The sequence below is a fragment of the Podarcis gaigeae genome, assembly GCF_964106915.1.
Source record: "Podarcis gaigeae genome assembly, chromosome: 10".
NCBI classification, from domain to species: Eukaryota; Metazoa; Chordata; class Lepidosauria; order Squamata; family Lacertidae; genus Podarcis; species Podarcis gaigeae.
Window position 1 is genome coordinate 71,567,681 of NC_139686.1, and position 24,500 is coordinate 71,592,180.

Below are 24,500 nucleotides of genomic sequence, written 5' to 3' on the forward strand. Positions count from 1 at the left end.
TTTACGTGGATTTGAATATGCAATATATTCACTGGGCAAAAGCCAAGCCCTGCAGACTTGGCATTCCTGCAATACATACCAGTCATTGCAGATATTTCTTCCACGATTGAATATAAGTCAAAGGAAACATTAATGACGTAACATACTGGTTCATGCTGGGTTGGCGGCTGTGTTTTAAATCTTGTTAGTCAACTGGACTTTATACAAATCATGTCATAGAATACGTTATGAGCCTTACATCATTCCTTGTGTAAGGGAATATTCTTTGCGTCCAGTGACTATATAACTGGTTCATTTCTTTAGGGTACAGAAGAGTTCGCTGCCTCCAGATAGTGCTTATTTAAAAGTTGTTTTACGTCTGCAATAAGCCATTCTTTCTGCCAGTTAAGAAATGCAAAGCCAAATAATACAGGAACTCATCTCAGCTGTAACCGAATAACATCCCTTTCCCCCGCCAGTTTGCCCTGGGCATACCCACATGCTTTTCTTGGAGATGAATGCTATGTTGTAGTTCCTAGGAGAGGGCTGTTCTTCGAATTGAACAAATACGGGAATGTTTTATCCTCTTCCAAGCATGACCCCCTGCTTAAGATGTGACCACAGGAAAAGTACAGTGTTCTTAACCGTTAGTCTTCTGTCAAACGTAAGAACCAAACTGCATATCCTAAAACCTCACATAGCACAACCTTTCCCAGACTGTACCACTTTGGAGGGTCATGGGTTTGAGCCCTGCGTTGGGCAAACGATTCCTGCATTGCAAGGCATTGGGCTGGATGATCTTTGTGGTCCCTTCCAACTCTACAATTCTATGATTCAATGAACCCAAGGCAGTATATTGCTAATAATGTCTGTGATATTGTGTCAGAAGCTGTTATTCTAATAGGATTACTCTATTTAAAATATTCATAGAGCACAAATGTAACTTTAACATGTAACTTTGTTATGTATATTTGCTTTAAAATTGTTGATTTTATTCATATTTTGATAAATTCCACATCAATTTGTTTTACTTTTCCAGATTTTTAAAATGCATATTATACAGTGGTACCTCGGTTTATGAACTTAATCCGTTCCGGAAAAGCGTTCTTAAACCAAGGCACACTTTCCCTAATGAGGCCTCCTGCCACCAGTGTCCTTCCACCATTCAGATTCCATTCATAAACCGAGGTAAGGTTCTCAAACCGGGACACTATTTCCAGTTTTGCGGAGTTTGTAAACCGAATCGTTCTTAAACCGGACTGTTCTTAAACCAAGGTACCACTCTATATCTTTTCTAGGTAAACTGCTTATTGTTTTTTTGTTTTGTTAATGTTATTGATTAAATAATCTCTCAAACTTTTCAAATAAATAAACAAATGGATATGTGTTAATTATTTGCTTGCATAAAAATGTCCCAACACACCAGTCCTAGGCACAGATATGGTATACATACATAGTACATATCTCATTGCGTTCCATTACTTCTGAGCTTGGGAAGAGAGTGTATTTTAGAAGCTATATTCTTTCATATAACTCAACTTTAACTTTTGCATATGGAACATCTGTCTTTTTCCAGAAGCATTTAACAATCCCAGGCCCACTAAACTTCCTTGCAAAAGGAGTAACTTGATTTGTATATCCCAAGAATACTATTAAAATAATGAACCTCTGAAATGCAAGCTATTCGTTACTATGATCCTTCATTCACCTTTTATCTGTTAAAAATGGCTTAAAGTGTAACCTGCATTCATCTTTATGTAAAGCCGCACTGATACGCTTGGCGCTAAAGGGAATTCCATTTCACTTGTGTCTAGTATTGTTCGCCGTCGAAAACCCCAGATGCAGGAACCGGATCTGTCTAAGCTAATCAAATTATTTTAATCATCAGTGCCATTAACAGCCATTACACTTCGGTTACAAGTTTATCAGCAAAGCTCTCATTGCTAATCAGCAGAGTAACTGATCTTTGCTAACAAGGCTGCTGCACTTTCTCTATCTGAAATCACTGAAATGTTATTGTAAGTTCCCCTAGGACCAAGAAAAAGGAAGACAGGATATTGAGGAATAAATTGGCCATGACCTTAGTAGAGAGCTGCAATGTCATTCATTTGCTGCTTAAGGAAAACCAGTGTACGCTATTACTCCTGTAACTTGGGAAAGTGCAGCACATATGAGGTTGCCCTCTGAACACTGATCCATTTAACCCAGCGCTACTTCAACTGGCAGTGGCTCTCCATCTTCTCAGGCAGATCTCTGAGCCAATCTAGCCATCACAATGAATGGTGCTATCCTAAGAAAGCTTGTGGAGATTTGAGTCTTACTGGCCTTGCATAGGATTTCAGTCTGAAAGATGGAGACTGAACTGTATGCCCTACTGCTGAGCTCCCTGCTGTTGTCACCACTGTGTCCAAACAGTGTGACACGGCAGCTAAAAAAGCCAATGCAATTCTGGGCTGCATCAATAGGAGTATAACATCTAGATCAAGGGAAGTAATAGTGCCACTGTATTCTGCTCTGGTCAGACCTCACCTGGAGTACTGTGTCCAGTTCTGGGCACCACAGTTCAAGAATGACACGGACAAACTGGAACGTGTCCAGAGGAGGGCAACCAAAATGGTCAAAGGCCTGGAAACGATGCCTTATGAGGAACGGCTAAGGGAGCTGGGCATGTTTAGCCTGGAGAAGAGGAGGTTAAGGGGTGATATGATAGCCATGTTCAAATATATAAAAGGATGTCACATAGAGGAGGGAGAAAGGTTGTTTTCTGCTGCTCCAGAGAAGCGGACACGGAGCAATGGTTCCAATCTACAAGAAAGAAGATTCCACCTAAACATTAGGAAGAACTTCCTGACAGTAAGAGCTGTTCGACAGTGGAATTTGCTGCCAAGGAGTGTGGTGGAGTCTCCTTCTTTGGAGGTCTTTAAGCAGAGGCTTGACAACCATATGTCAGGAGTGCTCTGATGGTGTTTCCTGCTTGGCAGGGGGTTGGACTCGATGGCCCTTGTGGTCTCTTCCAACTCTATGATTCTATGATTCTAATTATTTCCTATGTGCAAGGAGGAAAGCGGAGTAGCTGGCTGGCTGGCTGGCTGGCTGGGGGCAGGAGAAAGTGCTAAATGAAGGTTGGGGAGATTCAGCCTCCAGGGATGAGCCTCCAGCCCTCTCTTTCCAGCCCTTGAGACCACACCCCTCATTGGCGCTGCTTGGCACTCTCCTCAAGTGCAACCTGGTTGCAATGTGTACTTCACCTCTGATAATGCCTCTTGCCTGCTTGGATACAGGACAGAGAGGCTGTCTGTGATTGTATGCAGAAACCATCCCACTGTAAAAAGGGGATCCAGGCCTTCATTGTCCACTTTTGCCTCTGGCCGCTCACTGCCATTGATGGAACTGCCCTCATAAGGTTAAACAGAAGGTACTGTGGCTCTCAGGCTGAAGAAGGTTCCCCCTTGCACTAAATCAGCTTGAAATCATAGAGTACCACAAGAAAATTGTCTCACTTCCTCCCCCTTATCTATTTTATCTTTTCTTTCAGTCTTGTCACAGACAGATAGCCCACCTTTTCCTAAGTGAATCCAGAACTTTTAAATGTTTTTAAAATATTCTTCAATGTTTTAAATAGGTTTTTATCTGACTTTAAATTGTACAGTTTTAACATATTGCTGCTTGCCGCCCCAGGCTCCTTTAGGCAGAAGGGTGGGATAAAAATCTAATAAATAAATGAAACTTCTCTAGATAAGTCACTTCCATTAGCTAAATGTTTTTACAGGTTAACAACTTTCTAACAATTTAAAAGTCATGTTGCCATAGCCTAGGCTCAGTGGTTTTCATCTCTTAGCGCTGAGGAATATGCAGTAAATTGTTCTCCTTCCCTTTAGATCAGGGGTCAGCAAACCTTTCCAGCAGGGGGCCGGTCCACTGTCCCTCAGACCTTGAGGGGGGACTAGACTGTATTTTGAAGGGGGGGAAGAACGAATTCCTATGCCCCACAAATAACCCAGAGGTGCATTTTAAATAAAAGCACACATTTTACTCATGTAAAAACACGCTGATTCCCGGACCATCTGGGGGCCGGATTTAGAAGGCAATTGGGCCAGATCTGGCCCCCAGGCCTTAGTTTGCCTACCCATGCTTTAGATGACTGTCTTTTAAAAACAGCTATCTTCTCTCTAGGCTAAACACACTGCAGAACTATCCACTTCCCCAATTCTGTCAAAATCCCCCACAGCTTCCTTTTATCAGCTTTACTGCTTCTTAATCCTAGCCAATTTGTCCACATGCCTTCTGAAATGTGGCCAAATGAAATAAAACCGAAGGGAGCAGTCCGGGAACAGACCAAAGCGATGCTGAGTGAAGGATCATGCCTAAGGCTGATAAAGATAACACAAAGGCAAGTTGGACTTGTAAAACCTTGTTTAGATGAGTACTTACAGTCCCAGGTCGTGGATAAGGAATTCTTCCCTGATAGGGAATCAGCTGGTGGTTTGGCCCTTCCTTGTGTGCAAACGGCCCATTGAACACTCTCTGGATATCAGACAAGTGATACACACAGACTGCTGAACCTTTAAATACAGAGCTGGGGAAGAAAAAGAAACAAACAAAAATCTGTTCATGCTACCTTCTTGTTAATGTGCACACAAAATCATTGACACCATTCTAGCTTGCTTACAGAATCACAGAACTGGCAAAATTGACACAAGGCTAACTGTGACTTTAAAGAGGAATGGGAACCTTTTACAAAGTACCTAAAGATGCAACAAAGTGAACTGGACTCCTTGGCAGCCTTTGAATAAACACTCACAAATTTTTTTATTGATAATAATTAGTTAGATAAATTAAGGACTTATACAATTCTGTAACATGCAGAGAATAGCATTCATAGAGAAACCAGAGATTGGAACTGAGGGAAGTCGGTGTGTGTGTGTGTGTGTGTGTGTGACAGCAGGTTGTTTATGGGAGGGAGGGGGTGGGGGGAAATGAGGGGAGGGGGAAATAAGAATGATATGTTTTAAGATGTTTTGTTGAATTACCTAATAAAAATTTAAAAAACAACAAAACAATAACAACATTTTGCTGTGTTTTTCACAGTGTTTGTCCAAAGCACTTTGCCAGCACTATTGAGTTGTAATTCTTACAACAACCCTTTAAGGTAAATCAGCCTTATTATCCCCATGCAAAGGACTGAGACTGAGGAAAAGCATCTTGCCTAAGGCCACCTAGTGACTTTGTGGTAGATGCAAGATCCACACAGGATTGTTGTAAGGATAAAGAAGATTATGAGGAAATACTTTGAATGCTCTGAAGTATTACATTTCTATTGACTATTGACAGCCACTTTGCTTAGAAACAGGGATAAGTAAATTCTAAATAAGATTAATGAAATGTCGATCTTGGTAAAAAAATTTTTTTTTTCATTTTTTCCCAATTTTTCTGAAATAGATTTAAAAAATTTAAGCCGTGGCTGAAAAACACGAGAACCCAAAAGGAGACCTGAAAGAACACAGAGTAATAGCAACCCCTGACTTTTCAGTTGCTTCCAAATGTCTGCACACAGAATGGCTAAGAGGTAAATGGGCCTCATTAAAGGGGTAATTAGTTTTCCCAGGTTGATTATGGAGTTAAAGGATGCAATCTTGGACTGCAGAAGGATGCATCCTGTTTAATCTTCATTCTCCAGTTTATGCAAATATATCTGCTGAAATGCTTATCATGGCAGCTTGAAGCTAAACACTACAACAAAGTTTTTTTTTTAAAAAAGCAACTACACTTAAGCAAATTAGAATTTAATTAAGGCTGCACTCTGAATGATTAGATGCAAATCTCATGCCACTTGGTGATTCTAGACGTTAATAAAATCAGCGATATTGAGTTGGGAGTAAGTGCATTTGAGACTGGAGTTTAAATGTAAAACACATAGATATTTATGTTTGGTAAGACAGTTTAAGATGTAAGACCTTGCCCTCCCAAAATTTACATTGTATCTTCCTTACCACCCAAATATTCCCTTCTCTGTACCACCAGTGAAGCATGAATATATCCATGCTGTACAAGTGGATATGCTCAGTGTGAGTCCTTCAAATTTTATGGGAAATGCTGCCAACAGAATGCGGAAACAGAATGTGCATTTTGCTGGCAGTGCTTATTCACTTGTAGCCACTTTGCTTTTCTAAACATTAATCAAATTTTACATAGTACGGCATGAAGCTATGTGGAGGGGGCTAAAAAATGTCTTTCACAAATGGAATGGAAATTGGCCCCTGCAGAGAGGAATATAATTGCTCCCATAGTGTTGATGGGCCTCCAGAGACCTAAAGCAGTGAAGTGGCTGCACATCACAGAAATTCCCTCTTTAGTCCAAGGAATAATGTGCTAGACCTGGAGGCAGAACATGTGGGCAGATGGAAGTGGCAGGAAAGTCTGCCTCTTAAGGAGGGTAATTCGTGTTTCTGGAAGTGGCCTCTTCATGCCTTGTGGAGCAGCTAAGGATCGGAGGTGGCAGGAAGCTGTCTTGCCGACAAGCCAGTGCAAATGATTGCAAACGTCAGTCCTCTCACAGTGTGCGACATGAGTAGCTGCTCTGTATCAAGGTGCTGGTGTCACAACTGGGCATTCAGAAGAGCAAGACCCTTTGAGTAAGGCGGCTCCATTTAGCTATCCTAGTTGATAGTCACTGACAGGCAGATCCATCGTGAAATGGACAGTTCCTTTTCTAAAGCCACCTGCGTGAGAGGCCATCCCTGCAAATTGTGGTACAACTGCTGTAAGAATTACCTATTTTCTCTCTGTGTGAAGAGCTGCTTGTTTTGTCTGTGCTAAACTGGCTGCCAATCAGCTTCTCTGGATGCCTCTCAATACAATCCTTAAGGAGGAATGTTGTAAAAGTGCCGCAGAAATAAGTGCCCAAAGGAACATGCATTTGGTGACAGTAGGACATGGCCCAGCCAGGCCAGCTAAGCTTCCCACTCATGTGACAGAGACCAATGCCCATGTATACACCTTGGGTTCCTTCACACTACTATGTTCTACCTCTGCAGGCAGAGGCCAGTTGCTGAGGACCACAAGTGGGGAGACTGGTGTCTCACTCAGGTCTTGCTTGTGGGCTTCCTATAGGCTTCTGGTTGGTTACTGTGAGAAAAGGTAAAGGTAAAGGTACCCCTGCCCGTACGGGCCAGTCTTGCCAAACTCTAGGGTTGTGCGCTCATCTCACTCTATAGGCCGGGAGCCAGCGCTGTCCGCAGACACTTCCGGGTCACGTGGCCAGCGTGACAAGCTGCATCTGGCGAGCCAGCACAGCACACGGAACACCGTTTACCTTCCTGCTGGTAAGCGGTTCCTATCTATCTACTTGCACCCGGAGGTGCTTTCGAACTGCTAGGTTGGCAGGCGCTGGAACCGAACGACGGGAGCGCACCCCGCCGCGGGGATTCGAACCGCCGACCATACGATCAGCAAGTCCTAGGCGCTGAGGTTTTACCCACAGCGCCACCCGCGTCCCATACTGTGAGAAAAGGATACTGAATTAGATGAGCATTTGGCCAGATTCAGCAGGCTTCCTCTTAAGTTATTACTTCTGAATGAACGGTTTCAGGGTGGGTACGACCAGCAGGTCCTAACCCACTAGCTTCTTTGCACTGGATGTATTTGAAGAGGGCTGCTGTGTTCACAAAAACAGGGTTTGGCCTAAAGTGCAGCCTAGCTGGAACCAAACAAGCATACGTGAAATCCTGCATGTGAGATAAAAGAGCTTTTAATAAGGTGCCTAAAAAGCCAAGTAATATACGATGCACTTAAACTCAAATGGCGCTGCCATTATGTTGTGTACATGAAAGCAGATGGATCCCTAGGCTTATGTTAGAATGGACAGGAAAAAGCAATAGGAATGTACATTGCCTGCACTTTCTTATGTGAGAACCAAAAACAAAAAGAAACAAACAACTAAAAACAACATTTAAAACAACAACAACGAAAAACATTTCTGGGAGTCTGGTCAAGCATGAGAAGTGTGAGAGCTGACCTGCCTTTTATTTGCAATAAACTCAGCCTGAAATGAAAGGATTTATAACAAAAACTGAAACTCTAAAACTGAGCACGGTGCTGGTGGTGGGGTAGAGAGAAAGGAAATTACAGCTGACGATGAAACTAAGGGAACACTCTCCAAAGGAGATTAACCAGTGATCATTAGGGCATGCCTACGTTACAGACTTAGTTTAATGGTTATTAACTCACTCCAGAGACACCTGGAAGTATAATTCTTTGCCAGGCGAGGATTCTCCAACAAAGGTTTTCTGCTCTGTAAATTTGAATATTGCTTTGGATGAAGACATGACAGTGAAGCTGGGGGTACCTCAGGCTCAGGAGTCCAGTGGGGCCTGTCAACACTCCACAACTGCCCCACCACCACATACCTTTCTCCCCAGGGAACAAGGCTCCCTGATGCAGAAACAAGCCTGCTGTCTACAGCCGAGGTGGTACAACTGGGTCCACCTGAGGGCCACCCTCCCTTTTGGGCAGCCTTCTGGAGTGCTGTGGGGCTCCAGGCAAAAGCAGGGAGAGCAATGAATTTTACCTTAGCCTAGATTCCACGTGCACTCACTCACACACCTCTCTCTGTTCTCCATCCAGGCAAGGAAGAGCCATGAGCAGAGTTCAAGGGCACAATCCAGCCAGGGGGGAAAAAAGACTCAAGGAGGCTGCAAAATAGAGCTGATGAGGGTTTCCCTTGGGTTGTGGGGAGGATAAAGGTTCAGTTCCTGGGCCTGAGGTCCCCCACCTTGGGAATTTAGGTAAAATTTACATTCACTGCTTCACCCACTTTTGTGTCTCTCCCAACCTGCCCCTGGCATGTAGCCCGCAGAAGTTTGCCCCCAAAGGAATGGGGTCCTTGAGCCAAATAACCTTTCCCCTCTGTGCCTGGATGTAGCTCCCTCACTGGAATGGAGAGAAAATGGCAGACACACCAACTGAACAACTTCTTAAGTTGTATCCTGCTTTCCATGTGGGATTTGAGACGTGGCCTTCTGATGGATGTGTGCATGTGGGGTTTGCATTTGGATGCAGGAACTTAAACTGCAAACGGGAGTGATATTACACTAGGTATGTAATGATTACAATAATATAAGCCTTGGCATAGTAATTCAACATGGGCTCGGAAAGGCAGAATATTTACCAGACACTGGACTATATCCTGCATTTCAGTGCTGTACAAACCTTACATCAGGTTCTAATCTGATATTAAAGTTTTCAGCTTACTGAACCTTCCCTTCCCTCTCTGAATCTTGCAAGATAAGCAAATCTGATTCTACATCACATGTGGGTTCCAAGGAAAAATGTACCAGGATCTGTTGTCCTAAAATCACTGTTCCACTGCTCATATAAGTGTGAGCATAAATCAGGTACAAAATGCATTACAGTAATCACTTCAGGCTATGCACCCTATGTTGAATTTATTATGTTTTCTTCAGCACAAAAAAACCTGATTCATTTCAGAAACACCCATAGAAACATGGGCTTCAATTAAAACTAATTACAATCCTGTGTTCTAACATGTATCTGCTGTTTGGAGCATGCAGAGGTTGAAAATAAAATAGGCTCTGCTGCCAAATGAAATCCATTAAGACCTTTAGTTTTAATTATACTGCATGTTTGGAATGGGGTGTGTGTGTGTGAGAGAGAGAGAGAAAGAGAGAGAGAGAGAGAGGGAGGGAGGGGGAGAGGGAGAGATCCTTAGGGTCATGTGGAGAAAAACATGTACAGCAGAATAAACTCCTGCACACAGGACAGGAAACGTCTCCAGGGCCTGGAATAGAGTCAGTGCTCCCTTGCTTACCACCTTATATGGCCTGCCTGAGCCTAACCCATTTTCCACTTCACCATATGCATTAGGCAAACCAATTTCTAGCTCACACATACTGCGTATGTAATCATAAATATGGTCTTTCTGCCCCCCCCCCCATCCCCCTGCCTCTACTCCGGCTGGTAAACTTTATTCTTTCACTGTTGACAGTTGCTCAAAAGAAAAAAAGGCGGCTCAGCTGCTTAAATGATACCTTTTTGATTGCCAAGCAATTAAGAAAGAAAGAAAATTATCATATTTATTAGTCTGATGACAACTGAAAATGCATGCTACCAATGTAATTTGGTGATGTGCCTAGACAGGGAGCAGTTTCAGATTATTCAGTACACACACATACAGTACAAACCAACCTCAATGAAAATTGAGCTGTTAAAGCTTTGGGCGGTGGGTCCTTTCAATTTGATTTGTCTTTTGACAGTGAAGTGTCTTACTGTATTTTTTGAGCCCAACGGACAGAGTTAGAATTTAAATTATTGGTTATAGATCACATCACTAAGAGATAACTAACTGTTCTCTGTTGTCAACAAAACAGCTACAGTGTTGGCTGATACAGAACAACAGGTAAGAAGGTAGGGAAAGGTTCATCTCCAATTTTAGAACGACATTCATGAAAAGCAATGGGAAGATGGCAGACAAAAGTGTCTTCCAGTTAACAAATGTGTGGAAGCCATTTATCTGACCCAATGCCTATTTAGAGATGTCGCTGGAGCATGTGAGACCAGACACATGGAAAAGGTTGAAATGCTGCTCCAGTATTGTGTGACTGGACCAGAGGGAACGGACGATGAATGGTTTCAGGGGAAAACCTCATAAGAAGCTTGGAGAGGTGTGTGTGTGTGCAGAAAGCTCTCACTTTTTTCATGGCTGCAATGCCACCCACTGTGGGGTCGAGGGGTCTGTGGTTCCCACTCTTCTCTTTGCTGTATCTCTCGCTCTACCCATTGCCTCAGGCCCTGTGGTCCCCAGACGTTAGCGAATGAAGAAATACAGTCCTGGGGCTGGAAAAGGTCCTGCATCCCTGGCCAAGGCAATCAGACCACCACCTTTGATGTCCTGATGCAGCTTTATTGTACAGAAAGCCTTTGGGTGCTGCTATTCCATGATAAAAGCTATACTGTGATGTATGGAAGTGAGAGCTGGATCCCAAAGAAGGCTGATCGCCGAAGAATGGATGCTTTTGAATTCTGGTGCTGGAGGAGACTCTTGAGAGTCCCATGGACTGCAAGAAGATCAAACGTATCCATTCTGAAGGAAATCAGCCCTGAGTGCTCACTGGAAGGACAGATCCTGAAGCTGAGGCTCCAATACTTTGGCTACTTCATGAGAAGAGAAGACTCCCTGGAAAAGACCCTGATGTTGGGAAAGATTGAGGGCACAAGGAGAAGGGGACGACAGAGGATGAGATGGTTGGACAGTGTTCTCAAAGCTACCAGCATGAGTTTGACCAAACTGCAGGAGGCAGTGGAAGACAGGAGTGCCTGGAGTGCTCTGGTCCAGGGGGTCATGAAGAGTCGGACATGACTAAATGACTAAACAGCAACAACAACAATTCCATGATAATTTAAATTACGGCAATATTGGAAACATTTGCTTGCCATGTTACATAAAACCCCCACCTATTCCTATGTGCGGATATCCCCTTAGACAAGAGGCATTTGTAAAACATGGGAATCGCCTCACCACAACTGCTCTCAGGCGTAATATTTAATCTGTGGATTTTCATTCACAAACGTGTAAGATTACCTGGATGTTGTGAAAATGCCATATATCAGCGTTGTTCTGGGGTTATCTGTTTCTAGCAGGAACACATCCTCTGTGGGAAAGAAGCAAAACAGAGGCTGAATATATCTGCGTGTGATTTCCAAACTGCACCACACATACCCTGACCTTATTCCATCTGAAGCCAATGGAATTTTTTGTTTAGGCTACAAACCCATGTTGCACAATACTTTTATTATGTCACTGACAAGACAGTCTGTCTGATGGAAGGAGGAGAAAAATGTTTAAAAGTGTATGTAGCTTATATGATAATCAAATTGGTGCAAGTTTCAAATGGATGACTCCCAATCCTTGATTGCGCTGAGGACATCACTTGCTCTATGCTCCTGAAGGCACCTCAGTGCAAATGCAAAAATCAGAGGGAAATTAGAGGAAAAAATATTTTTTTCTGTTTAGAAATTACTACAATTATATACTTTAGCCTGTAATGTGGATGTATCTGAATCTGTCATTTTAGCTTATAATGTGCATTATAAGGGCTGATTTTGTTCATATTTTGATTCTGATTTTAGCACTGACTTTCATTGACAATTTTAATACATATTTCACATGCTTTGTAAACCACTTAAAGGTTTTGGCCACAACAAGTAAGCAGGAAATAATAAATTGTACCTAATTCATCAAAGTACGTTTCTGTGCCATCGTCATCCATTACTGAACACACAAGTCTTGCTTTCAAATAAGTTGTCCACTTGTTCACAAGGCTGCGTTGTCCACCAGTGTCATTCTGGGGGTGGGGGGAGCAGAGAAGAAACCACTTACTAACTCCAAAAACTACACGGACATCTACTAGCACTTTCAACATTAGTTAGTGAGGTGTTTGGTGTTTTTTTTTTTAAAAAAATGCATGAAAATACACCAGCATTTTACTGTCAATTTCTCCTAAAACATGCATTTTTGCAAAGCAATCTTTTCACCACACGTATATATATTCTAACACATGAATTTTTGTACATATTACTTGGCTGAAGAACTGCTTTGCTAAATCTGGAGAAGTGTGAATTTCAAAAGATGACTGTGTTTCGGTTCTGTGTTTACCTCTTACTGTGAGTGGAAGCAGAACGATGGGGGTGGAGACGCTCCTTCAGGTATACTGGACTGAGGCCGTTTAGGGCTTTAAAGGTCAGCACCAACACTTTGAATTGTGCTCGGAAACGTACTGGGAGCCAGTGTAGGTCTTTCAAGACCGGTGTATGTGGTCTCGGCAGCCACTCCCAGTCACCAGTCTAACTGCCGCATTCTGAATTAGTTGTAGTTTCCGGGTCACCTTCAAAGGTAGCCCCACACAGAGCGCATTACAAAAGATTCCTGTTGCTGACTTCTAGTAAGGTCATCAGATACAGAGCATCACACACATCCATCCCATGTTCTTTTGAAGCCTGGTTTTGCAAGTTTTGGCATAGACAAATGCAAGTGGAATTGTGCCCCGGGACTTTTAGCAAGTCATCTGGGTTTCATTATGACAATAATGGTTTAATAATATTTAGTGTTTTCTGCCTCTGGGTGCCTTCACAGCAACAACAACAACAGCAACAACAAAGAAGAACCAGATAAAAGCACAACAGGCCTTTTTCCATTGCTCAGCCCTACCACTGAAATGAAAAGACCCAACTCACCAACCAGTTAGACCATGTGCTAGGGAAACTGTTTGTACCAAGGAGATTTGTGATGTTGAAAGCTTTCCTATTACAATGCAGCGTTTGATGAAGGGAAGAGCTGTTTTCATGTGTTTTGGAGAGGGAGGCTATGTCATGCTTGAGCCACCTTGTCGTCTGCCACCTACAGTGATCCCAGGCGAACAGGAGCACATTTGCTGCCCAGAAGAAGGACCCTACAATATCAACAATACTTGCATAGAGCCAGCCGGCCCTGGGCCTTATGAAACTAGCTGCGATTAAGAACCAAAGATGAGTCTACTGGATAAGACCAATGGCCCATCTAATCCAGCATCATGTTTTCACAGTAATTAATCCACTAGATACCGGTGGGAAATCCACAAAAAGGACCTGAGCACAAGAGCACTTTCCCCTCATACAGTTTGACGTAAAATCGACTCATTCCTGCCTTCCTTCCTAAAGGAAAGCACAGAACTGTATCTAATTCCAGCCATTTCCAGAGACGTCTTTGGATGCTGCTTCTGTTGAAACATCATATCTATTTATGCAAGGGAGAAGCGATCAAGCAAGTCAATAATGCTAAATAGAAGCTCACGGTAAATATAGACTCAAGCAGAATAATTTTGCTGACTCAGGCAACTACTCCACTGCAGGAACACTGTGCAAAACCAGGCACAGGGTATTGACAGCTGTCCTTCCTACACCACTCCCTGCTTACCGGGCATATTCTAGCAATCATAGAGTGGATCTGCTTGGTGCTGCCACTGTTGTCCGTCAGTTTCTCCTTGAAAAAGAAGTAGACTTTAGCATCGTTGGGGTCAGTGCCATCTGGGATGAGGTGGGCATCCACAAACACAGGCTCTGAAATGACACAAAACATGCACCATGGAGAGCAAGAATCTACACCACAGACCAACTCTGCAGAAGCCTGCAACAAAATGGGACTCCCTGTGGTCATACAGCTGTTGCCTGCTGTGAGCTGTGGGGAATGTATATTCCAAAAGTCTGATTTGTTACCTGCATGTCAATTATTAATAAATTTATCAAGCCTAACTCGATAGTCCTGGAGAAAAGGTTTGCTTCAAGATACATATTCCAAGCATCTGATGCTATTTTTGTCTGAGAAATTATTAATTATGCAAAGTTTACTTTCTCTCCTCTTTCTCTTGTGTAAATTGATAGAATATTTGATTGAGTGAGGGACACTGCAAAAAAGACTTAAATCTTAACTTTGAAATCTATGAAATTTGAAAAGTGCTACTTAGTTTCAAGAGTACTACCTTGGAGTTTGGCTTGTCACACAAACCACATTGCAGATTACATGTCACCTGAGCAGAGATGTGTAAAAAGACATGCATACATAGTGTTGGATAGCAGATCAAATACTATGGCTGACAAATCACATGCCTGATATAGTCTGATGATCCATTTGAAAAATTGTATATATTGAAACTTGTCAAATTTGCCAATCAATTTGTCAAATGTGCCAAATTAATCTCTTGTTTTGCAGAAAAGCCAACCAAGCTTATTTATCTGTTTATAAAAGCATTTCCATGTCACCACTTACATGCTGCAACATGCACAACAATGAAACTCAAAACCTGGCCCTCTTACCACTCAGCCATTTGGAATTGTGTTGGTCGGTCCTCACAGCATTCCGCCTGGTTAAACTGCGGAAAATGGCAGCGTCAGTCCCCATGAAATCAATGTACATCCCTGAAAATAGTTCTTCATCTGCAGAAAGGAAAAAAGAGGGGGGAAATAAATGCATCCTCATTTACTTTGGGACAAATTCAGCAGTCATTTCCTATTTGATCCATGCACACTTTCTAATTCTGTCAGAAGTGGGATGAGAGCGGGGCTTCCCTCTGACTCACGATTCCAGGTCTGCAACAGAGCATCCCATCTTCATGGAAACCTTTGGGCAACCATATAATTAAACAGAATAGCGTAACCAACCACAAATGTGGAGGAAATGTTTCGCGTGGAAGATCGTTTAGTGGTTGAAGTTGCCAGGGGAGTCAGCTTCGGAAGATGGAAAAAATTAACATGATGCTACTTCCAACAGAAACAGCCATCCCAGTTTATGTGCTATAAAAGTGGCAAAGTGGGGTGAAGGAGGCTCAAAATAGTTTTGTTTCTGGTGTGGGTAGGCAATGCAGCAGACCAAAGCCACACCCTAGTTCAGTCTCATGGGTGATAGAGTCTAGAGCTATACATAATCAGGAGTGCAACCCGACCCTCAGGATACTTCGTGTTCCCAAGGGCCCATGCACGACTGTGCACCCTAGCCACTTACTGTGGCAAAGGCAGAGACTGTCTGACTGTTTCCTCCAATAAAAGGGACTGTTTCCTCCCCATTTCGTAGCAAGGGGAGATGAAGAAGCAAAGATGAGCAAATAAAAGCACACGGCTGAGGTGAACAATGAAGAGAAGGCCGTACCAAAGCTCCTGTTACTGGAGTTCATTAAATACTTGAGTTTGCTAAAGACATGGGAGTTCATTAAATAAGTCACGGCTTGTGTTCTGGTGTTCATGGCCACTGATCAGAGATGGGAAACTCAAGCTTGGGGGCAACATATGGCTCTTTAGGCCTCTCCCTCTGCTCAAGACTCTCCCCAGGTCACAGCCCTCCCAAGCCACACTCCCTCCCCACGGATCACATCCTTCACCATCCCTACTTTGCCCCCTCCTTGAATTTTTTCGCCTGGCTGGAATGTGTCCTTGAATTTTGATAAAGATTCTTGCTTGCCTGCATGGGAGTGGTAGTGTTTAGAAACCAGTCTATTGTACAAAGAAACATTCACATACATTGTTCTCCCCGCTTTTGCCTCTGGCCCCACACATCACATGGGCCCCAAAAAGGTTGTCCAGAAAGAAATGTGGGCCTCAGGCTGAAAATGTTCCTCTACGCTTGCTGTAGATGCCTTCCTCCTTGGAAATGGGGGCCAGACAGGAAACCTTTCTAGGGAAATAGCCAACACACAAGGAAGAGGATTCAAGAGTCCTGGATCCCGAAATGAGAAATTCTGAATCTGGGCCATTTTGCCTTTGTTTCCCTTCATGCGTGATGAACATCTGACAATACTACTGGTCCTTCCGGTCTTCTCAAGGGGCAGAGGCTTGAGAAAGAACTGCGAGCAGAGGGCTGTCTTTTTTCCACTCTCGGGACCCCCTGGGAAACTCACCAAACCCACTGCACCCGGAGCTGGGTGCGGAGAGTGCAGCTGCTTCTTAAGGCGCCACAGCAGTGGGCAACATGAGGAAACACCACCCAGCTTCTTTACCACCCCATAAAAGCAAACTCTGCCCATGGGGTGGTAAAGAAGCTGGAGGAGAAGCAGGCAGAGGCCGGATAAAGAATGATGAGCAGAGGGGGACTATTTGTATTTGCAATGTTTTTATATGTTAACTGTATTTCTGTAATATTTATGGTTCTTTAAGTTGTTGGTGGCATGCATATATATATATATATATATATATATATATATATATATATATGTAGTGGTACAGAGATTGTGTGGGGGACAGGGACACACATCTCAATTTCAGTGTGGCACTCTGCAGATGGAAGCCACAGGAAAGATCTAGCCATGTATCCTTCAGGTTTCAACCAGCTAATAAGACTGAACAAAAGCTGAACATATTAAATTGGAGCCAAAGTGAATTTCAGTCTCAAAATGTTTCCGTAAAGGGAATTAGGCCTGTAACGTTCACTTGTAATAACAGGATTATGGACCAAAATTCTTTTGCGCTGAAGGATTCAGCTCATGTATCACAAAGTGTGTACACTGTACATAGGTATGAATTACAATTCCCCTCCTGTCTGGGGCCCTCAACACAAGTCTGGTGGGTTGGCGAGGCAGTTCATAGAAACAAACCATTAGGAAAAAATAATCACTCACTTTTACAGTTACTGTGAAGAACTGGCTGAATTCCCTCCCCTCCAATGGTATCATTTTTACTTTGGTTTGCAGATTGCCCACCAGCAACAGGAAATGGCCATTCGTCCACTTAACTATTGTTAGTTGCTGTCAAGATCACCAACTCAACACCCACTCTTCATGCAATCACGGACAACTTTCAGCCTCAAGGCACCTTCCATTTCCTCTCTTTCAACAAAAGCAACACGGAACCTGTTGCCGAGGGACAGGGCAGCAGCCGAAAAGTGAGCTTTGCTTCTTTGTCCAGGTACATAGAAGCAAGGTGGCTTGAGTCATATTGTATAGCTTTAGCACTGGCCTTGAGTGCAAGTGAAGATGGAAAGTTTAAAGCAGCTGCAGCCAATAATAATAATAATAATAATAATAATAATAATAATAATAATAATTTATTATTTGTACCCCGCCCATCTGGCTGGGTTTCCCCAGCCACTCTGGGCGGCTTCCATAGAAACCAAAAATACACTAAAATATCACAGATTAAAAACTTCCCTGAACAGGGCTGCCTTAAGATGTCTTCTGAATGTCAGGTAGTTATTTATCACTTTGACATCTGTGGTGCCTTTCAGGTGCTCTTGGGCTACAACTCCCAACAGCCCCAGTCAGAGTCGCCAATGGCCATGGATGACAGGGTCCAACAATCTCTGAAGGTCACTCACAACAACATCTGGCTGCCCCTGGCATAGAGCCTGAGTTCAGGTAACTTCCCTCTGCCAGAGGCTTACCAGTGCCTTCTGTAGATGTAACACTGGATCTCTGTAAACTACGGTTTGCAACCATGAACCCGTCTTGGGAATAATGCTCCCTTTCACTTCAGCACATATCCCATCACACTTTAATCAGCTTTAATCACAGGCTAGTTTTATAGCCAGGCATTTATTTATTTAAATGTAAGTCAATGTCCTGCCTCTTTTCCCCATAAAAGCCTAAAAGTGGCTTATAAAAAAACAAAAGCCTAAAAACCGCAGTAAGTGGGATGAAACATTTCAATTTAGTAGGACTAGTTAATATACAGGGAGGCAGCAGCAGCAGCATACTAATGTCAGCAAACTCAATAGCTACAGAATATTTGCCAATTAGTCATCTGAATTGGCCTGTCAGTTCTTATTGTGAAGGCAGCTCCATAGCAGAGATGCATCATTGAAATGCTTCTGCTCCTGTTAGACAACTACTAGCTGCAGGTGATATTCCAGTAAAAGTTTCCAAGCTGTCTTAAAACCACAGATATGGCGGCATTTGAACTAGTGGTATTAATAACTGTATCATAAATTGGTATTGTTATAATGAGGCTATTACTGGATTGTAATTGAAAACTAATCAAAATTATTATAAAATAAAATAAAACCACAGATATGGAGAACGACTTTTAGGTCTGATAATGCACACTCCTCCTTGATGTAGGAGATCTATAGGGATAACATTCCCAACCGATGGCTGTTCAGTCTCTGCCTGAAGACCTCTAGCAAGTGAGAGACTATGCCACCCAAGTAAATGGTTCCATTGTCAAACTGCTTTTTCGATTAAAACAGGGGCAAGGAACCTTTGGCTTGCCAGATATTGCTGAAACACAGTTCCCATCATCCCTGGCCATTGGCCACAGCTGCTGGGCATGATGGGAGTTCAGCCAGAGAGGAAGGAAGGAAGGAAGGAAGGAAGGAAGGAAGGAAGGAAGGAAGGAAAAGAAAATGTACCCTAAATGGATGGAAGGAAGGAAGGAAGGAAGGAAGGAAGGAAAGAAAGAAAGAAAGAAAGAAAGAAAGAAAGAAAGAAAGGGAGGTATTGTACATTCCTGAAGCTGGTTCCTGATTTGTACACCATAGTTTGCCAGTGTTTTGTCTGCAATGAAAAAGGGCTATATAAATCTGAAACACATTTTAATTAACCTTTCCACTGCAAACACAATTACCCCATATTTTCCTGTCATTGATTTCCTACAGGATTGCCTGTTACAGCTCAGCTTTATACCGTAGTTCTCACAAAGCTCTTATGTTTATCACTGATCCAGTTTTTTAATATAAAAAATTAAACACTGGAAAAAAATGGTGCTATTCTTAATCCCACTGCATACCAGCTTTATTAGTTATGTCTTAAGCATTCCAAGAGCCTACTTGTCTAATCAGGCACCAATAATATCTGTCAGCTCCACTTCCTTTTGGCTTAATTGTTAAATTCCCCCAAACAATTTGTCTTGGTGAGTGCAGTAACCAGCTCACACACTTTGGTATTGCTTCTCTCCAATGCATACCTGAAAGAACACACAATTAAGTTTTTGGGGTTTTTTCATTGCCAAAAAGATAGAAAACAAACCATAAACTAGTATTTAAAACCATAGTTTGAATATGGACATGAGGACAAGAAGAAGAAGAAGAAGAGTTTGGATTTGATATCCCGCCTTTCACTCCCTTTAAGGAGTCTCAAAGCGGCTCACATTCTCCTTTCCCTTCCTTCCCCACAACAAACACTCTGTGAGGTGAGTGAGGCTGAGAGACTTCAAAGAAGTGTGACTGGCCCAAGGTCACCCAGCAGCTGCATGTGGAGGAGCGGAGACACGAACCCGGTTCCCCAGATTACGAGACTACTGCTCTTAACCACTACACCACACTGGCTCCACAACCAGTGCAACTCCACAACCAGTTAGTTAACCATGGTTACCAATGGTGCACATATTACTCTACACCAGTAAAGGAAAGGAGACCAGAGGAGGAGGAGGAGAAGTTACATGTTATGGTAAACCATGGTTTGCAGGAAGCCAGCATTATATTTGCACCAGACTGTACTGATATATATGTTGAAAAGGTTTAGCTGTTCAAGATGCAAAATTATAACTTGTATTTAAAATCATGTTGATGCGTTTGCATTTGGCTATGACTGATTTTAACACAACTTTCATTATTTATCCCGTTGCCAGTGAACTTTTAGGGTTTCATTAAAAAAAAATCAGTTGACCACCAGTGAATCCCTATTTATTCATTAGAATAAACGTACATATTTCAGAGTGCTACTGTTGTTGTTTTTAAACTCCTAGGAATAGTAGGAGCTGCCACTCTACAGTATCCCCCCCCCCCCTTTTCCTTTCTTTTTTGAAATATTCATCTGGCAACCCAGTGCAGAGGTCAAACAAATGATCCTCTTCCCGCTGCCAAACGCCTGTTGATCTTGGTGTGAGCAGAAGGCCTAAAGCTACAAGACATGCTACACTGAAATCACAGAGCTAAACAGCCTCTGCAGTTTGTTTTCAGTTGCTACGAAGGACAAAAACCGTATGCTAAGGTCAATGCCATTTTTTGCTTTGTCCAGGAGAATCTGAAATCCGGACAACGATGGCTTTCTCCTTTGGCTAGGAACGCCGGCGTGCTGTGCTGCTGGCTTAGGGACGGTGGGATTAGATACAGAGTCATGATCCTAGACTTTTGAATCAAAGGTTCTTCCTGCCCCCTGCTGAAGACAGTGCAACTCTTTGCATCCATAGTAGAGAAAGTTGCTTCTGATACATTCATAGGGATGGGGAGGAAATTTGATTCAGCTCACATTTAAAGGCACAGCTACCTCAATTGCACTTTCTGAAACAACAGGTGAACTGAAGAAAAAGCTAGAACTGAAGATTTGCACCGCCAAATTTTGCAATGCAGTTCTCCATTCAAATGATGCACACAAAAATGTATATGCTGGTTAAAGTCACATGCCAAAAAAATGCACTACATCAGGAGAAATCCCTTGGTGAAAGTGTGTACTTTGGGCAGAAATTCACACTAAGAGGCTGATGAATCTGCATGAGGACTTTTAAAAAATGGCAAGCTGATATGTAAACATGGAGCACCAAACACAAGGCAGGAAAAAAATGAGCAAGGAAGAGAAACTGAAATTTACAGTTCTGCCCATCCCTAATTGAAAATCATGTGTAGGCAATACTGCTGTGGGAATAAGTACACAGCCATTTCCAGCCAGGCAACTAACACAGCTCTGATGATAACTTGAGAACTGTGAACAGGCAAAGGGGAAAAGATTACACACAAACACACCTGTTTATATAATCATTTGGATGCAACAAATAAATTCAAGATATTATCCAACCTCCAGAGAGGTCCATTATGCCTCAAAGCTTATCTTTCATCCCAAAACAAAATTCCTATCATTTCTTTCTTGGGAAATCAGTGAGGGATGAGGTCACAATGCAAATGGACCAATTGTATTGGGAACATTTCTTTTCATAGACTAACCTGTCCTGGGGCCTTTGATCAGCTGCTCTGCACTCTAGTACAAAAGCGAGGTATGTAACATCGAAAGAAAGAAAGCCCTAGTTTGACTGAAAGCATATGGGTGAAAGATGGGGAGGTGTGAGGGACATGCCTGAAAGCCCCACCCATTGCTGCCCATGTCTGCTCCACCTTCAGGCCTTCTTGTGTCTCAAGAGGGATTCTAAGCATGTTTGTCAAGGTTCCTGATCTCAACACAGGAAGGTCTGGAACTCAGGGCACACAGGGAACATTGGCGTCAGGACCTGCATACCCTCCCCACTTTTGAGCCACACAATTTTAAGTGAACATCTGAATGGAGCTCAAATGAACCAGCATTGATGAGCCAGTAGAACTTGGTCCAGTTCCAGCATCTGATAAAGTATGATGGAACTGACGAAGTGGGCTCTACTCCAAGACGATCCTGGTGTCTCAGTAAATCTGTCACAATAAATATGATAATCTTTATAGCAGAATAGGACTTACTGTGGTTTGGACCAAAAGATTTATACCTCAGCTTTATAATAGGGTACAGTTGGAAGCAGAGGAAGACCACTGGGAACAGAGGAGGAATTGCTGAACGCTTGAATTCAGGAGCCTTGGATTCACCATGAAACTTTTAATGTGTAGCAGATTTAACCAACGTCATGATCCCCAGGCCATATATGGCAGGCCAGCCATCTCAAGCTGCAAAAGCCATGTGCTGTTAGGTGCTTTTAAACTTAGAGTTGACATGCTGTCAACAGGTAACAAGTTGCCTTACAAAGGCCATCAGGCTAATAGCATCTGTGTATAGAGCATTTGCAGCAGAACAAAATCTGGGGAAAATTCCTTTGGGAGGAAGGGTGGGATATAAATTCACTCACTCAATAAACTTGAATGTGAATTAAGTTCATTTTGCAGAGGAACATGGGGCAAGGTTCAATTCATTTTAACTTTAATTTTAGTGCAATAATTTATGAACATATAAGGGTTTCATTAAATTAAGCTCTGTGGCCATTGCACTGACAATTTTTACTGATCTTAAAAGTTGGATTGCTGTTTAAGTTTAAGTATCACAATTATTGGGAAGAATAAATATAGCAAGTGCTTATGTTACACTATATGTGTGTTTTGATATTTTCTCAGCCTTCTTAAGTATATTTTATACTTTAGCAGAGCAGAATTCTGTAGAATTCAGAGGGCTGGGGGAAATGCTATGGATCAGGCATAGGCAAACTCAGCCCTCCAGATGTTTTGGGACTATAACTCCCATCATCCCTGACCACTGGTCCTGTTAGCTAGGGATGATGGGAGTTGTAGTCCCCAAACATCTGGAGGGTCGAGTTTGCCTATGCCTGCTATGGACGTTGTGAACTGAACTGTGAATTAGTTCCTTTTTGGAAGGGATGAACTTGAGCTGAAATTAATGTTACTGGCCTGCTGGTGACTGGAAGAGCTCTGTCCTCCCTCTGTATTTCTATGATGAGTGTGTGCAAAAGCCCATTTGGGTCTGTACTGTGCTCAGAAAAGAGATATCCACCATTCAGCCAACAGCCCACTTCCATGTGGGCATGGAATTTGATGCATTCACCTCCATGCTTCCTATGGCTACCAGGCAAGTGCTCAAATGCCTAAGGGAGCAACCACCTTTTTTTCCATACAATGTCTTGCAAAGGTATCATGGATGTTGTATGGGGTAAGATGCATGCCCCTATAAGGAATTGGGAGCGCTCATCTTTTTCGCCATGCAATCTCCAGGAAGGGGCTGCATTTTGAACCAGGTATTTTACTACATGGCCCCAGGGGAGGCACTGGTGTTCTAAGCAGCCGTAAAATGTTAGAGAAAGAAAAGGGCAGTCCTTGGTCTACCTTTCAAGCACTTAAAAAACAACAACTGCATTGATTTTGTGGGATTTTTCATTATCAAAAAATCTGCCTGCAAAAAAGGACAACATTGAGCTTTTTTTGCATTGGAACTAAGTTAATCCACTCTTTCCTAGCAATACATTTTCCTACAATTCTAAAATCAATCTCTCAAAATCTACAGCAACCACTAAAACCTAGTCACGTCTCTTTCCTTACTTTATTAAACTAAATCAAATATTCTTTTATAAACATTAAGGTTGGAAAAATTATGCAAGGCAATCTTGTTTCCCCCCCCACCCTCAAATTACACTAAAGTGCCTTTGGACCCACATATTATCTGCTCCAATAGACAGCTGAAGATCTCTAACATATTTCCTGAACTCAGCAATCACTTTTACATGGAATTCAGCCTAAAATAATGGAAACATGTTGCTGGAAGTGGCCTGTAGTCCAATTCCCTTAACTGAGGAAAGATTCACTAGAACTAAACAGTCACTGACAGATAATTTTTTCCAGTTTCTTCTCTTACCCTGTGGCTCAATTTGTTTACAACACCCTCTCATTTCACTCTCGGCACCTAATGATTTAAGCCCCAAGAAACCCTAGTTGTTTTCACTTACTGATCATAACAGAGACGGTATTCACATTAGGGTTGAAAGAGCAGCGGCCCTTCCCAGATTCACATTTGGAATCGATCTTGAAAACTTGCTCCTGTAACAGAGAAATAACATGCAATTGGTAGGGAACAGTTGAAGGTTAATTTTAAAATGCCTGGCTTGGGTGGTGTACTGTGTGGAAAAGCAGTTAACGACTACCATAAGACCTGCAAAAATAGTGCCTGAAACAACAGCAGGTCTTCTGGCATCTTAAAGGCTAAAACATTTATTGCAGCATACAGCAACCCCTGCGCAATTGGTCCTTGTTATTCTGAATTTTCATTTGATTCCGTGGCTATAGCTGAATATCAAAACCAAAATGAAGGAAGGAATGGCTCTCCACTTTTCTGTGGAATTTTGCCTGATCCAACAGACCTCTTCATTTAGGTCTACTTTCAATTAAGAATGGACAAATAAGCTTATTTCCCTTCTGTGTCAGTTTCAAATGCATCCATTAGTAAGTCCATCCCATCCTGTTTTCTGTTTATATATTTTTAACTACATGAAAAATCCACACTTTTCCCTAAAATATACACTTTGTATGCTTTTCATTCACTTTTACATGCATTTCCTCCATAAAATTAATTCAGTTTGCT

The 24,500-nt window shown here is 42.5% G+C and overlaps 1 protein-coding gene across 2 annotated transcripts in view; it reads right to left on the minus strand.

Moving 5' to 3' along the window:
- The window catches only part of SEMA3C (semaphorin 3C), a 128,651-nt gene that overhangs the window by 30,299 nt on the left and 73,852 nt on the right, over positions 1-24,500 (minus strand). For both annotated transcript variants that reach the window (XR_014555829.1, XM_083701486.1), the window contains exons 6-11: positions 23,869-23,959; positions 14,842-14,961; positions 13,946-14,088; positions 12,224-12,338; positions 11,576-11,645; positions 4,411-4,555 (exon numbers count right to left, since the gene is read on the minus strand). Coding sequence is in view for 1 of the 2 variants with exons in the window: in XM_083701486.1 (XP_083557612.1) it covers positions 4,411-4,555; positions 11,576-11,645; positions 12,224-12,338; positions 13,946-14,088; positions 14,842-14,961; positions 23,869-23,959 (684 nt within the window). In the remaining variant the exon portion in view is untranslated. The remainder of the gene's footprint in view (positions 1-4,410; positions 4,556-11,575; positions 11,646-12,223; positions 12,339-13,945; positions 14,089-14,841; positions 14,962-23,868; positions 23,960-24,500) is intronic.